Source organism: Canis aureus, chromosome 26, assembly GCF_053574225.1.
Source record: "Canis aureus isolate CA01 chromosome 26, VMU_Caureus_v.1.0, whole genome shotgun sequence".
Taxonomy (NCBI): Eukaryota; Metazoa; Chordata; class Mammalia; order Carnivora; family Canidae; genus Canis; species Canis aureus.
Window position 1 is genome coordinate 37676292 of NC_135636.1, and position 15963 is coordinate 37692254.

At 50.5% G+C, this 15963-nt stretch overlaps 1 protein-coding gene across 2 annotated transcripts; it reads left to right on the top strand.

The window, feature by feature from the left end:
* Positions 1-350: 350 nt before the first annotated feature.
* CCN5 (cellular communication network factor 5) lies at positions 351-13183 on the top strand. 2 transcript variants are annotated; one of them, XM_077873296.1, is made up of 5 exons: positions 351-671; positions 820-934; positions 4903-5119; positions 10169-10423; positions 12159-13183. In XM_077873296.1, exons 2-5 carry the CDS (start codon positions 875-877, stop codon positions 12377-12379), a joined length of 753 nt encoding a protein of 250 aa, XP_077729422.1. In that variant the 5' UTR covers positions 351-671; positions 820-874; the 3' UTR covers positions 12380-13183. The 2 variants fall into 2 exon arrangements, with proteins under 2 accessions (XP_077729422.1, XP_077729423.1); XM_077873297.1 differs by having other exon boundaries at positions 842-934.
* The last annotated feature ends 2780 nt before the right edge of the window (positions 13184-15963 follow it).

Genomic DNA, 15963 nt, shown 5'->3' on the forward strand with positions numbered 1-15963 from the left:
CCTCCTCAATATGCCCAGGAAGTCCACCTGTCTTTGCACTGCCGTCTCCCACTCTGGGTTTTGTCCAAGTCACTGTTGTGTCTCCAGCTCTCACAGACGGAGGCCTCGGAGATGGTTGAATGAAACGAAATGGATTTGGTTTTTCCAGATCACCTGGCAGGGCCCAGCAAGTGCCAGCACACAGTAGGTCCAACCTGCAGGGGCCCATCACCATGGGCCACCCTCCAGAGCCCAGGGAAGCAGGCTGGAGGGAGGCCCCTTTTGCCAAAAGCAAACAGGCCGCCCAGGGAAGTTTTGCTCTGGGTCACACCCGCCTCTGGGTGGCTGCCAATCTTCCTGCCAGAAACCACAGGCCCAGCCGAAACTGCCCAGAGTCCGGGCCACGGGGCTTCGGAGGACGTGGGTCAGCGCTGCACACGGGCTATTTGCTGAGCTCTTCCTGGGTCCGCAGCCCCCCCAGGGCTTGGGCAGGGGTCTGGGGGCAGGGCCACAGCAGCAGCAGCAGCTCCGAAGGCCCCCTTGGGCTGGGAGGAGCTAGAGAGGCCCCTGCCAGCCTGTCACAGGCTCTTGGCACCGGCTCTGGCTTTCACACACGCAAACACAGACACACGCACACGCACACACTCACACTGGCAGGCACCCGCTTGGTGGCCTCCACATCTCATCTTCAGGTAAATGGGCTCATCAGTGGGAGCATGAGGATGGAGAGAAGAGAAGGAATGTAGAGACCAGCATGTGTGTGTGTGTGTGTGTGTGTGTGTGTGTGTGTGCGTGTGCACGCCCGCCTGGGAGTGACCTCACAGCCTCCGGAACATAAAGACTTACAGGTCCTGCCTCCCAGGCTCAAAGCTGGCTCCGTGGGGGACACAGTGACATGAGAGGCACACCACAGACCCTTCTTCTGGCCTTCTCCCTCCTCTGCCTCCTCTCAAAGGTAAGGGCGCCCCGGGCCCCAGGACGTCCTGCTGACTTCCTCGGTGTGGTGGGGGAGGTGTGAAATCCCGGCCAAGGATCCCCTGGGGGAATTCCTGCAGGTCCCTCAAGGTGGGCACAGCCCAGCTTCCCCCCTGGTGCCCAGACACTTGCCTCCGGCCAGCTCTGCTATGTGACCCCAGGCAAGTCCCTCCTCCTCTCTAAGCCTCACCTGCTTCCTCAGTTAAAGGGGCATAATGATCACGAGGCACTTTGGCAATTCAGCGGAAGTACTCGGTGCAGGACCTGGGACATGGCAGGTGTTCAAAGAAGAGGGCCATGGCTATTAGCAGTCCCCAGGGCCCTTCTAAGCTGACGTGGGCGTCCTCACTATAAATGGGAAGACACAGCATACAACCTGCTTTGCCTAACTCAGAGCCAGGACTTGAAGGGATGTTGGTGTCTCACTGATTGTAAAGTCCATACTGCAAGGGCATTAATGCTGTTGGCAGTGAGTGACCTGCAGACCCTGGCTGAAGGGGGACAGGGAGTCACCTCATGGAATAATGATCTCCTCTTACGGAACATTTTCCAAAAGGTTTGTGAAATAGCTACCTTGTCTAACATATCCAATGACCTCCTAAGGAATTATTATTCCCTGTTTTTGGTCAAGCAGGGCTCAGAGAGGGCAAGCAACTTGCCTAAAATCACACAGCGAAGAAACATCAGAGTAACAAAGGAGGTGGAGCCCAGGATCGGCTTGGGGTGGTGTGTGGTGGGGGAAGGGACCCTTCTATTTGCACCTCTCCTGCCCCTGCCTCTTCCCCTACCTGGACCAAGGCCACAACTGCCGAGCCCTGTCATTCCTCAGCAAATGCTGAGTTCCTGATGCCATGAAGATCGGCCCCACCACAGCCATGATCTCACTGTAGGTTCACACCCCCTTGAGGAACACGGCCGGAGCTTTCTCTTGTGAGGTCCTGAGCAGTAGTGGGGGCAAGGCTGAGAACCTTGCTGGCAACCTGACCCCACTGTTTCTTCTCCCGAAGGGGCTGAGCAAAACGTGATGCCTGAGCAGGTGGCTTGGGGAGTTGGAGCAGGGGATTTGGGGTTCCCGGGCCCAGGCTTAAATGAAAGACCAAAATGAAGCCATCCTGGACCCACTGTCCACCCCTCCCTTCTTCCCCGTCCCAGGGAGCCAGGCAGCATCCTGCACAGAACTCAGGGACTTAGTCATCGTGAAGGTGGAAAGCCACAACAATCTTCCAGCAGGCTGTGGGCTCCTGGGCTCAAGCCTGTGAACAGATGCAGGTGGCAGAGACCTGGAAACGGACAAAGTCACAGTGACCAAGAGTTAGCCAGGAGCTCATTTAATCCCTGTCACAATTATAAGGCAGGTGATCTCCACCCCATTTTACCGAGAAGGAAGTGGCTCCCTCCCCACGAGGCAGTTAAGCCTTATATTGAAGGTCACACAGCTCATCAGTGATACAACTTGGATTTCAACCCTTCCCTAGAATATTCCATGTCCAGGGCTCTTCCCTGTGGTGGCTGCAGCAAAGGTCTGGGGAAACCACATGTATCGGGTGATTAGGAAGGGCCTGGAGATCGAGGGAGTCCAGAGAGGGCCTCTCTCTCCTTGGCTGTGCTCCCTCGACCTGTCTCTGTCCCTCCGATTTACAAATCGGTAAACTGAGGCAGTAGCGAAGCTGGCAACAGAGCTGCCCAGGGACAAGAAGTAGGTGTGGTAATAAAAGCCTGGTCCTTGGATTCATATGAATATGGATTCTGGTTCTGACTCTACCTTATATCAGTGATGTCACTACACTGTTTTGAGCATCTGCTTCCTTGTCTTTACAGTGGGCACAAAGCTGGTACCTCCTCTTACAGGGTTAGACAACATGTTACAGCTCACGGCTTGCCCGCCGTAAATGTTAGCCACAATCATCGATATCATTAGTGGCCCCTCCTGGGTATCAGGCCCTGCACACCTGGCCCCAGCCATGCTCGCCCTCTAGAGAGCTCAGACTGGGAACCTGGGTACAAAGCAGAGAGCCTGTGGCCTGGCACCCCTGCTTTCAGGTGGGAGGGACCCGAGAGCCAATTCTGGTCAGAGTTCCTATTTTCCACTAACCAAGGGAACCCAACCTCTGGTTTGAAAGGGAACCCCAGTGGCTCAGTGGTTGAGCATCTGCCTTTGGCTCAGGCTGTGACCCCGGGGTCCTGGGATCGAGTCTCTATCAGGCTACCCATAGGGAGACTGCTTCTCCCTCTGCCTATCTCTCTGCCTCTCTCTTTCATGAATAAATAAATACAATATTAAAAAAGAAAAGGAACCCCAAAGTCCAGTCGATTGCTCCTCAGGTCCATTCCATGAGAACCATTTCTGGATTTATTAAAATACAGAATTAGGTTCCTATAGAGAGGCCCAAGATGCCACTGTAGACTTTCAGGCGACGCTGCTGCTGGTGGTCCAGACCAGGCTTTGAGGGGCAAGGCTAGGCCATCTTCTCTAGAATCTCTTCAGTATCACCCAGTCTCTGGCTTGGAACTCCTGCAGAGATGGCAACTCGCTCTCCGGTGAGGCTCCAGGCACTGAGCACCCACTTGCCTCATTGCCAGTGTTGTCTTAGGCTGGAGCCTCCTCCCCTGCCAGGGCTGGTCTGCCAGTTTGGGGCGGCCCCTGGTGGCCAGGGTGCAAGCTGCAGGCCACTGAATGCAGGTTTGCAGGACTGGGGGGGTCCTAGGGGTGGGACAAAGTGGGGACCAGGGCAAAGGGCTCATTGCCTGCTTTGGGGCCACATACAAGTTAGGAGGTTATGTATTCCATTTTTGTAAACTTTAAGTCTTCCATTCTCCAAATAAAACCCTCTCTGGTCCTCCAAGGATCCTACTGACCTAAAGGTTGATCTGTCATTGAAGGGGCCACTGGAAGCATCTTGAGTGATGTCTGTCTCTGGGTCCCCACCTTCAAATGGACATATGGGGAGACCATGGCATCTGGTTTCTGGTTTGGTTGTTTCTCTGTCCTGAGTGGGGAGGAGCAACCAGGATAGTTGGGTCGATGCCTTGACCCTGTCCCTGGGAGGGGTCCCTGGCTCAGGCTTTTCTCTATTCCAGGATCCTTAAGGAGGTTCCCAGCTCTGCAGCTAACACACTGTGACTTTTGGCAAGACCCTTTCTCTCTCTGGAGCTCAGTTTCCCCCACCTCACCCTGGCAGGGGAATGGGGGTTAGTACTGGAGTAGACGTGCTCCAAACCTAGCTGTGCACCAGAAGTCCCGGGACAGCCCGATAAAAATACAGATTCCAGGGCCCTGTCTCTGGAAGTCCTATTTGGCAAATCCCAGGGGAGGCTTGGGGATCAGTATTTTACCAAGTCTCCTGGCTCATTTGATATGTATCCAGAAATATGTTCTGGATTATTCCAAAGACCAAAAACATCTATGATACTATTTGATTGGTTCAGCTGTCAAGATAAATATTCACAGTCTACATGTTAGAAAATGTACTGTACCTTGTCATTATAATCCTTGCTTTTGTTGCTTTTGCCTTTCTGTAAGCTTCTAGAGGGCAGGGCCTAATCATTCGTCATAATTTCCGGTGGTGATCATCATAGCTGAATGCACTGAACATCTATGGCATCTAGGCTGTGTGCTCAGGGTTTAATATGTACCATTTTATGCACTCCTGGAAACAATCCTCTGAGTTAAATATTACTTTTGCTCCCTTTTTACAGATGAAGAAACTGAGGCTTGGAGAGCTTAAGCAACTTGCCCAAGGTCACTCAGCTAATAAGGAGCAGAGTTAGGATGGGCTCTCTAGTCCAAAGTCCTTGCTCCTGACCCAATGCCACACTGCCTCTTAGGGAGGGGAGTCACCAGATGGCCAGGGTTCAAGGCCAGGTCTGTGTGACCCTGGGGCCCAAGTGTGGACCGCTCACTGCCCACCTTGAATGACCATGGCTGAGTGACATGCTCTGTCTCTGCAGGTGTGTGCTCAGCTGTGCCCAACACCGTGTGCCTGCCCCTGGCCACCACCCCGATGTCCACCGGGGGTGCCCCTGGTGCTGGATGGCTGTAGCTGCTGCCGGGTGTGTGCGCGGCGGCTGGGGGAGCCCTGTGACCACCTCCACGTCTGCGACCCCAGCCAGGGTCTGGTTTGCCAGCCCAGGGCGGGCCCTGGTGGCCGAGGGGCCCTGTGCCTCTGTAAGCAGGTTTGCGGGACTCACGTGGGTATGTTTGGGAGGGTCAAGGCTGAGGGGTCCCAAGCTGAAGAGGAGCTCTTCTCTCTCTACCTCCTCACTTCAGGTACACCAGCCATTCCAGCCAAACCTGGGGATCCTGGTTTCCCTAGGCCCTCCCTCTGCTCCTCCCCTTCGACCACACCTACCACCTGAATGGATATCCCCCCCCCCCATTCCTACCTGCCCAAATCACAACCAACTGTCAAAGCCAAGCTCAAACACTCCTCCTCTGAGAAGTCCTCCCAGATTCTTCAAACCAGGAATCACTATCCTTTCTCAGGACCTTCACAACACTTCTGAGAAGATAAAAAATGCAATCATTTATTTAGGACACAGAGTATTATGTGTCAGGCAGTATGCTGAAACTTACCGCATGATCCTCCCATAAATCACATAATCCTCACGGTGATCCTATGAGGTTTGTCCTTTCAACTCATTTTGTAGGTGAGTAAACTGAGGCTCAGTAATATTAACTGGCACAGCTTGGGACCAGGTCACACAGTTTCTGAAGCAACATTTCATTCTGTCTTCTTCCTGGATTGGGAGCCCCTGGACCATAGTTTGAATCCTGAGTTTGCCATTTACTAATGACCTTGAGCGTGTGACGTCTCCCACCATTCCAAGCTTTGGTGCCCTCTGATGCCTTCGATCAGAGTTTTTCAACTTTGCCGTTTGGCTCAGATACTTCTTTGCTATAATTCTTCATGGCGGTGTGTGTGGGGGGAGATGCTGTCCTGTACATGGTAAGACATTCAGCAGCATCCCTGGTCTCTGCTCACTGGATGCCAGTAGCCTGTCCCCCACCTTCGAGTCGTGACAATCTGTTTCAGACATCGCCAAATGTCCCCTGGGGTACAAAATCATCTCCAATAGAGAACCACTTCTTTAGAGAAACAGAAAAACATGAGGGCGTTTTTTTTTTTTTTTAATAAGTCTTGTAGAGCAATCTACCTCTATCATCTATTTGCATGCATCACTTTAAAAAATGAACAAGAGAGAGAAGGGCTCATGAGTCACCGATAATGAGTCCACTTACAGAAAAAAACAAGGTTGGAAAAAACCCAACAAGACTAATAGACATGAAGTTATCAATACTAAATCCTTGTTAAATGCTTTTTTTTTTTAAGATCAAGGGAGTATAATCATGAGAAAATAGTGCTTTGTTTTATGAACTCAGATGATTGCTAATAAAAATGTAGCTAAAGGAAAAATGAGATAAGTAACACTCAGCTTACCAGGCTGTTGTTTTAATTAGCCAGGACACATGTAAAGCGTTTGGCAGAGCTTCACTTATTGAACACTTGCATAGCGTTTACTGTGTGCCAGGCTCTAAGGGTTTCACAAATATCACCTCATTTAATCTCACAACAACCATATGAGGTTGGTACTAATGTCATCTGCATTTTATAAATGGTAGAAAGGAGGGGGGGGGGCGTACAGAGAGGTTAGGCAACTTGCCCAAGGTCACACAGCTTATAAGTGGCTGAGTTGGGATTTGAACTCAGGGAGCTGGCTTCACAATCTTCATTTCCATCATTCTACTGCCTGACACTCAGCATTTGATTAGTACATATTGGCTGCTGTTGCCCTTGAGTCTAATAAGGGGCTTTTCTTATTTCACCTTGATCCAGACTTCAAACAGTGGGAGGTAAAAAATGTACTTGGTCTTTGCTTCTTTCTACAACTCCCAGCCCTGGTCAGGCAACGTAGTGGGTGCTTATGAACCAAATCTGGAGGCTGATGAACCCCACAGGTGAGCCCGCACAGAGGCAGAGTCTAGGTCTTGGCTCTGGAGGGAATACGCTGTCCCAAACGCTCCTCTCAATTCCTAGTTGGATGGACCTCTGACAGCGGACTCCAAGCTGTGCCTGTCCACTGTCAGCTCCCGATACCCCCACCCCCACCCCAAGCGTGCAGCCTCCCCAGCTCAGCCCAGGGCATCTCCACCCTTCCTGGCACTTGACGTCTCACGTTTTGCACACCCCACATATGGCCCACCAGCAAAGTCTTCACGATATTCTAAAACCTGACATTCTGGTCCCTTCTCAATCCATCCACTGCTACCAGCCTGGTCTGACCCTCATCCTCACGTGCTGGGTGTTGTAGCAGCCCCGTAATGGCCTCCCTGCCTCTGTCCTTGCCCCCTATTCTGTTCCCAACACAGCACCCCAGGGCCCCTTTCAATACACATCAGATCCCATCCCTCCTTTTCCTCAAGGTCTCCAACAGCTTCCCACCACCTCTGAGTAAAAGCCAGTCCTCTCAGTGGCTACAAGGCCGCACGGGGTCCTGCTCCTGTTTTCTCTCTGACCCCATCCAACTCCCTTCCTCCTTCCTACTCAATGCTTCGACCACACTGGCTTATTTCTTTCCTTAAATACCCCAGCGGGGGTGGGGTAGAGCGGGGTGTCCCACCTCAGGGCCTTTGCACTGGCTCTTTGCTCTACCAGCATTCTTTCCCCCAAATATCTACATGGCAAGGTCCTGCATCTTCTTCCCATCTGTACTCAAATACCACCTTCCCCGATCACCATATTCAGCACCTCTCTCCTGAACCTTGCCCTCCATTATTCTTCTCGCTGTAATCACCACTGGACATCACAGACTCCACTTATTTCCACTAGAGCAGAAGCTCCAAAGAGGGCAGGATTTATGCCTGTTTTAGTCACTGTTGTATCACAAGTCCCTGGAACAGTGCCTGGTGCCCAGTAGGCACCCAGTAAATAACAGCTGGCTGAATGATTGATAGAAACAGCTCTGGAGAGGCTAGCAGTAACAGGCACCATTCAGTGAGCACATCCTGTGGGCAACCCCTTGACACATGTGATTTCATTTTACCCTTAATGAGGTAGGTCTTACTATTAAACCGATTTTGCAGATAAAGGAACTGGGGTTCAGAGGGGTGAAGTCACCTGCCTAAGGTCACATGGTATGCAAGTGGCTAAAGGTAAAAAAAAAAAAATCCTCTGTTATTCCTTTTCCTGTAAGGGACTCTCAGAGGGAAAGAGGGATGCAGAAATCACCAGATGAGAGGACTGGGCTCTGAAGTTGAGGGAAGTTGCTGGACAAGGGGGCATTGGAAGGGCCTGGAAGGAGAAGTAGAGTTTTGGCAACTATATGTGTACAGGGTGTGGATAGGGAGGTGGACTGAAGAGTATGTTTGAAGGTGCCTCCTGGCATTTGGGACCATGTACAAAGGTGCACAGACCCCAGGGTGGGGAGTGGCTGCCCAGGAATCATTAGTCCCACCCCCAGCCAGCTTCAAGCTGGAGGACCAGGAGAGGTGCCAGGAAACCTTGCTAAAATTATCACCCCTCCAGCTGCCTTTCCCAAATAATCCCTCTGTTTACCAGGTCATCCCAGAGACCAGGAGGCCCCAGGGCTATGGCACCAGGAGTCTGGTGGGGGACCCCTAGGGATTGAGGTTTCCAGGAAACCAGCAGCACATGATCCAGGCCAAAAGGTCAGGGATTTGGAGCCAAAGGGCTGTAGCCTGGAAGAAAGAGGGAGACAGTTGTCACTGGTCCCTGGAACAACCACCACTCACTCCTATTAACTGAGCATCCGCTATGTTCCAGGCTTGGGTGAAATGCTTTAAGTACACTAGTTCATTTAATCTTCTGGTGGCCCTGAGAGCAGGGTACAGCAGCTCAGAGAGATGCAGTAACTTGGCCCAGGTCCCACAGTTAGCAAGTGGGTACAGAGGCTGGCACCCACATCTGTGCAGTTCCCAAATTCCTGCATGGGCCTACTGGAGTTTTTTCTTTGAAGACCTGGGAAAACCTGCCTTCCAGTAAATCCTTCCTCAGACCCCACTGAACTGCCACCCATGTCTCCAGGACTTCCAGATTCCTCTTTGCAGTGCACTTTCCCAGCAGCTCACTTGTGCCTCTCCACAGTATTTCATTCAGTTTTGGAGATGGTGGCTTTCATATCTGTCACCTGCCTGGCCCTCCATCTCTTAGGACAAGGGTTGTGTCTTCGTCCTGTCTAGGAACCCAGTGGTTGGCACACAGGAGGGGCACTGTACATATCTCCAGAGCAAGAAGAAATCAGAACTCTTTTATTAGTGTCTCTCATGTGCTTGGCCTGGCACGAGGCATTCATTTGAAGGGCATTTGCTGAGGGTCTGTGGGTCCCCACCATGCTCTGAGCCAGTACAGGGCAGAGTGGGGGGAGGGCACCAGTATGAACACTCTCAGCCCTCGCCCCCCAAGGAGTGCTTGTCCAGTGGAGGAAGTGGGAATAATGCCCCTATCTTGAAGGGTGCATTTGAAGTGTGTTTCTTGAGCACCTACCATATGCCTCGCACCATGCTAGATGTTCTGTACATATTATCTCATGTACCTGAAGGTGCTGAGCTGTTCTCATCATTGCCACTGTTAAGGTGACTCAGAGAAGGTAAGTGACTTATCCGAAGTCACAAAGCCAGCAAGGTAAGCCCTGGCCAGACAGTGATGACTACAACATAGCAGATGCACACTGTAGGCTTGTTGCATGTACTCTCAGTGTGTATTTAAGTTATATATTATTAATATATAGTAATTAATTATATTAATAGTAACAACAGAACAGCTGGGATCTATTGGAGGTTTCTTTTATGTTGGATTCATTACCTAAATCATTTCATTTAGTCTCTACCACAACCCTGTGAAATAAGCGCAGTTAGAACTCATTTTGCAGACAAGGAAACTGAGGCAAGAAGCGAAGTCGCTTAGCCAAGCTCCATAGCTAATAAAAAGCAGAGCAGGGGCTCCAACCAAGCCAGTGGTCCCACATCCCCTGTATTGGGATGCGGTATGTCACTGTCTTCCCACGGGCGCCAGGGCAGGTTGGCAGTAGGGATGGGGTGCGCATCGCAGGCTGGAGCCGCTCGGCAGTGCTCAGACGCCTGTAAGGGCCCTGGTCTCCCGGCAGGTCTGGGCCAGCTCTGCAGAGGGACCTGGCTGGCACGGTCTTGCTCAGGGAAAAGTTGGGGGTCACAGACGGGGGTCCGGTTTCTCCTCCGCAGGGGGAGACGATGAAGGGAGCTGTGAGGTGAACGGCCGCGTGTACCAGGACGGGGAGACCTTCCAGCCCCACTGCAGGATCCGCTGCCACTGTGAGGACGGCGGCTTCACCTGTGTGCCGCTGTGCAGTGAGGACGTCCGGCTGCCCAGCTGGGACTGCCCGCATCCCCGGAGGGTTGAGGTCCCCGGCAGGTGCTGCCCTGAGTGGGTGTGCGACCGGGGAGGGGAGCTGGGGACCCAGCCCCTCCCAGCCCAAGGTGAGTGCGGGCCGGCCCAGGCCAGGGGCGGGGCCACCTGGGGGCGGAGCCACCTGGGGCGGGGGCGGGGCTTCGTGCGACACACCTGGACCTGTCAAAGCGCAGGTTTCCCTGACAGCAGCTGGGAGAGGCTGAGGAGACAGGGAAAGCCCAGTGGGGAGTCACAAGACCTCTTTCAAACTGACAAAACGAGAAGGATATAATTTTAAATCATAATTCATGGAAAACAAAAATTGGTGGCAGAGCGGGGAAGGGAAAGGAGGACTGGGATACTTGAACGCTCGCATTTCATAACAGAGGTATATTATTATGATGTATGTTATTAATCTATTTCTAATATATCGATATGTCTTAATAATATATTTACATAAATATTATATAATATTGTTAATATGTCATTCTTTGGGCTTATCCAAAGAGGAACTTAAAACTGAACCAGGTGAGGTGGTTGGCTCTAGGATGTGGGCTTAGAGGTGGGCAGAGGCGGAAGAAAGACAGCTCATGCTGTAAACTCTTTAGTTTTAGAGATTTTGTTACTGTTACATCACTGGGGTATTGTTATTAGATGAATGTGATCTTTTAAAAGAAAGGCATCTGAAAAGAAGGCATTGGTCCATTAATGATGGTGCCACATGAGAGTAGAACATCGTGGGTTCAGCATGAAGTCTGCCTGGGTTCTAAGCCCAGCCTCACTATTTCCTAGATGTGTGACTCTGAGAAAGTTGCTCGCCTTCTCTGTGCCTCAGTTCCTCCCACTGTAGGATGAGAGTAAGGGCGTCCACCTTGCAGAGCTGCTGTGAGGACCAGATGAGTAAATACAAGAAAAGCAGTCACGGCAGTGGCTCGCACGCAGCGCTCCATCCATGGTGGCTGTCATTATCCCTATGATGGAATGGGACATATCCACTTAAATACAGAGGAGAATGCCAGTGAGTTCATCTTATGTATAAAAAAGCAGGATAGGACACTGTAGTTGCAATTTGATTTCCATTATGCGTGTACGTATGTGTGCATGCCCACTGCACACAGGTGCATACCACGCAGTCTTTATCAACCTCAGCATGAGTGACGGTTGAGCTGGGTGATGCTCTGTAGTGTGAGAGCTGTCCTGGGCACTGGAGGATATTTAGCAGCATCCCTGCTGGGTTCCAGTACCCCCACTCCCAGTCATGACCACCAGAATGACTCTAGACATTGCCAAATGTTCCTGGGGGGAGGGCAAAGTCGCCCCCAGTTGAGAACCATTTGGTTGATAAGGACCAGAAGAGAGGACACCAAAATATTAACAGAGCATAATAAGATGTGAAGAGGAGGGAAAGCTAGATCGTGAACCCCTCCTCTTGTTCCAGGCACAGGCTTAGAAAGTCTAGCATCTTTGCCACTGGGTCACAGCATCACTCTACACTGGCCATGACCTCCTTCCTGGAAGATGCCATGGGGTGCAGAAATGAGAAACCCACCATTACTGGGGTCATCATGATGGTCATCATGGCCAACACCATGATAGTTGCCTAGTAACCAACACAAATGAGGTGCTTTGGGTAGCAGCACCATTCTAAGTATGTCCCCTCCATTATTTTATTCAGCCCTGACATCAACCGTTAGAAAATTTATGTAGGAAGAAACTGAGGTCCAGAGAGGTTAAACAACATGACAAAGATGGCATCGCCAGCAGCTGGCTTGATTTGGCTGCCAAGTCCTGACCTCACAGTGCTGACCTCCCTTTCTTCCCCAGGACCCCAGTTTTCTGGCCTTGCCGCTCCCCCACCCCCTGGAGTCCCCTGCCCAGAATGGAGCACAGCCTGGGGCCCCTGTTCAACCACCTGCGGGCTGGGCGTGGCCACTCGGGTATCCAACCAGAACCTCCTCTGCCGACTGGAGACCCAGCGCCGCCTCTGCCTGCCCAGGCCCTGTCCACCTGCAAGGGGCCGCAGCCCATGGAACAGTACCTTTTAGAGCAGGGCTGGGAATAGGGAGGCTCAGTGCCCACCCTCCCCAGCAGGCAACCCCGTGCTTGGGCCCTGAGCAGACGGCAGATGGCCCCTCCCCATGCCCTTGGCTGGGGCAACGGTATCCTGGCCCTGGAAGACAAGAATGTTCACAAGTCGTCTGGTCCATCTGGACCCCGACATAGAGTCGGGATGTATGCTCCAGTCCCCCTTCCTCTACCTCACAGCCTAGGGGCTGGCCAAGGTGTCCCGGGTCTTCTGGTTCATTCCTGGCCTCCACACAGCCTTTATCAAACATGCGCATGGGCAAGCTTTCCAGCAGTTAGGGCAACCAGCTGTCCTTTAATCAGTAGGCCAAGGCAGGTGCTGGGCTGGACTGGCTGTCTTTCTGGGGGTGTGGTGAAGAGGGGCACACAGATATTCTGAAACTCCTGCTCCCTTTCCTGGAGTGATGAAAGAACATCCCCGAATATGTGCCTATGCCAGAGCCTGTAGGTCAGGCTTATGCTGTAGAAAGCCCTCCCCATCCTGGGCAGAATTCAGAGGCTGCATTCTTTGTGAAAATCACGAGGTGAAATCACAGTTTTGAAGAAAGTCAGAAAACAAGCCTGAGAGTGATTTGTTAAACCCAGCTTGTATTAATAAGAATGAACCTTTCTCAAGCACCTGCCATGTGCCAGGCACTGAGCTAGACACTTTATATATAGGTTGGTGCTTTGCGACATTTAAGACCAGAGGAAAGTAGGGGAGAATTAAGGATAACCCCTGGGGACTGGGGAACGTGGCTCAAAATAAACCAACCCAAGTGTGACATTCTGTCTGAAGTCTCATGTTTTATTATTTTTTTTAAACCCTACATATAAATTTTCCATCCTCCTCTGTGATCTACACGTGTGTGTTTAAAAATAACAACTGTGTTCCCATCAGACTCCAACCAGGAAATTAGAGAACATGCTCCATATTTAAACAGGGATTTCTTCTTACTAAACTAATGTTATTGAGGCCTGGTTTACACACAGTGAAACACGTGGGCCTTAATATACTGCTTACCCAGTCTTTGCAAACATGCACACCTGTGTAATCAACACCTCAATCAAGGTACAGAACATTTCCAGAATCTCAGGAAGTTTCCTGTGGCCCCTTCCTGGTCATTCCCTCCACCCCTGAAGGCAACCACTGTTCTGAGTTTTACCACCATAGATGATGGGATAGCTGCCAGTTCTCGAACCTCACCTCAGTAGAATCACGCAGTAGGTATTCGCCTATGAATAGCTTCTTTCACTCGGTACCAGCTGTTGGGATGGAGGGTTTGAGGGAGAGCCCAGAAGCTGGGGCCCGCCAGGGCAAGATGGCATCAGAGCAGGGCTGTCTGCTGGGAGCAGATTCAGCTTTGTAGACCTAACAAAATGCCGATAGAAATGGGGAGGTAGACCTGGCTTCCCCCAGTTTCTGGTAGTTCCTCCTATTGGTCAAACCCACTGGGAAGGTGAGAGATGAGGGAGCCCAGGAGCTTGGGGCCCTGAGATAGGAAGCAGAACAGGGGAAGGGGTGACCCCAGCTCACAGGATGCACACGACCTGCCCCTCAGAACACCTGCCTCCAGCACTTTGCTCCAGTACCACCTCCTCCAAAAACCCCAGATCGAGAATCACCGGCAGCGGCTGAGCCACCCAATCTCCACAAACAGAACTAACTTCAGTTCACAGAGGAAGAGACTGCTTGGAAAGGGGACGTGTCCAAAAGCTGGTCTGCAGCTGCGGGGAGGTGTTAGCTCACGCCAAGCTTACCTGATTCAAACCTGGGTTGATGGTCTCTCCCAGGTTGAGGGTTTCAGTAAGTCAGGCTCCCCAAGGGTAAACTCTGAACACATTGCTGGAAAAAGTTCAGGTAATGTCTCTAGAGACGGTGACAATGAGGATTGCATTGACGGTGACAATGACTGTGACAACAGACTTGCATTGAATGATTCCTGCATGTGGGGCCTTTGCTGCCAGGGGCTTTACCCACCATTGCATGTTTCTCTTGGGACATCCCTAAAGGAAAGTGCGACTGATGTTCTCATTCTAGGGATGGGTAAACTAAGACTCAGAGCAATGAATGAGTTGTCCTAGGGGTGTGGTGCTGGACTCCTGGGCTGGCTGGCTGCAAGGCCTGTCACCTCACTACCAAGTAGCTAGGAACAGAGCCGCACAGAGTGGGGCTCCCTCTGTGGCTCCCTCTGTGGCCCACGCTGTGCGGCTCAGCCACCTGCCCCATCTTTGCTCTGGTGTCTCCTAGTGTGATCTTAGGCAGGGTATGTAATTTCATTGTGCTGCAGTGTCCTTTCCTCTAAAAAGGGGATAATGGCAGTACTCTGCACAGGTTGTTATTATATGATTTAAATAACAGTTTTAGCTATCATTCCCATGACGTCTTAGTCCTTTAGTCTTTTCATCTGTAAAATGGGCATAAATAGCAATGCTAACCCTATAGGATCACCATGTTGAGTGAGTTCCATCACCTAGGGGTGTTGTATTAGGTCAGTAATTCCTCTGTGTTCACTTGAAATACAATCTATTATTATTATCTTAGCCTCCAAGATTCTTTGCAAGTCAGAGAGTGATATGAGGCAAAGGCTGAGAATTTTCTTGTTTGTAAAGAAAAGCAGGTGATGTGAGGGCAAAGGCTATAGGTGAAAATCAGACTAACCCCCATTGAAACTCACAGCTAGAGGTGCTGGGCCCAGGCATCCTAGTTATATATATATTTTATATATTACATATATAGTTTAAATATTTTATATTTAAGTAATATATTTATATTATAAATATATAAAAAATAATATGTATTTCTTATATCTATCTTACATATATTATTTTATATATATTTATTTTAAAGATTTTATTTTTAAGTAATCTCTACACCCAATATGGGGCTTGAACTCACAACCCCAAAATCAAGTGTCACACGCTCCACCAACTGAGCCAGCCAGGAGCACCCAACCCCTCGTTATATTTATATTTGTAGTATCCACGTTGTTTCAAGTAACAATAGTGCGTGCATTCCTTCTCAGCATTGTATGGTATTCAATTGTATGAATATACTACATTTCATTTATGCATTCTATACTTATGGGTAGTTTCCAGTCTGCGGCTTTTTATGAAGAGGGTATTGTGAACATTCTAGCCCATGTCTTCTGGTGGACAATGGTAAACATTTCTGTTGGATAAACATCTAGGAGTGGAATTGTTAGGGTCTGCACTCTTTATCCTGGGTCAGATATCTCCCAGTATGTGAGGTATCTAGACAATAGGTGTAAGGAGGTCGTCTCTATACAATAGGTGCTCAATAAAGACTTATTGCATAAATAATAAAAGAGCTAACATATTGAGCTCTAACCACATACAAGACTCTGTTCCAAGCATCTTCCATGTAATCACTCACTCGACCCCATAATAACCATTTGAAGCATAACTATGCCCATTTCACAGACAGAGAAACTGAGATATGGCAAATTAAGGAAATAGCCTAAGTTCACAGAGTTCCCGATTGGCAGAACCAGGATTCAAACCCAGGGAGTCCTGCGTGAGGGTCCATGCCCTTGGCCACCAG

Excerpts from the sequence above, each read along its gene's own strand:
- CCN5 (XM_077873296.1), top strand. The coding sequence starts at position 875 with ATGAGAGGCACACCACAGACCCTTCTTCTGGCCTTCTCCCTCCTCTGC. Across the intron at positions 935-4,902 it reads TCCTCTGCCTCCTCTCAAAG|GTGTGTGCTCAGCTGTGCCC; the intron begins GTAAGGGCGCCC and ends CTGTCTCTGCAG. Across the intron at positions 10,424-12,158 it reads CCAGCCCCTCCCAGCCCAAG|GACCCCAGTTTTCTGGCCTT; the intron begins GTGAGTGCGGGC and ends TTTCTTCCCCAG.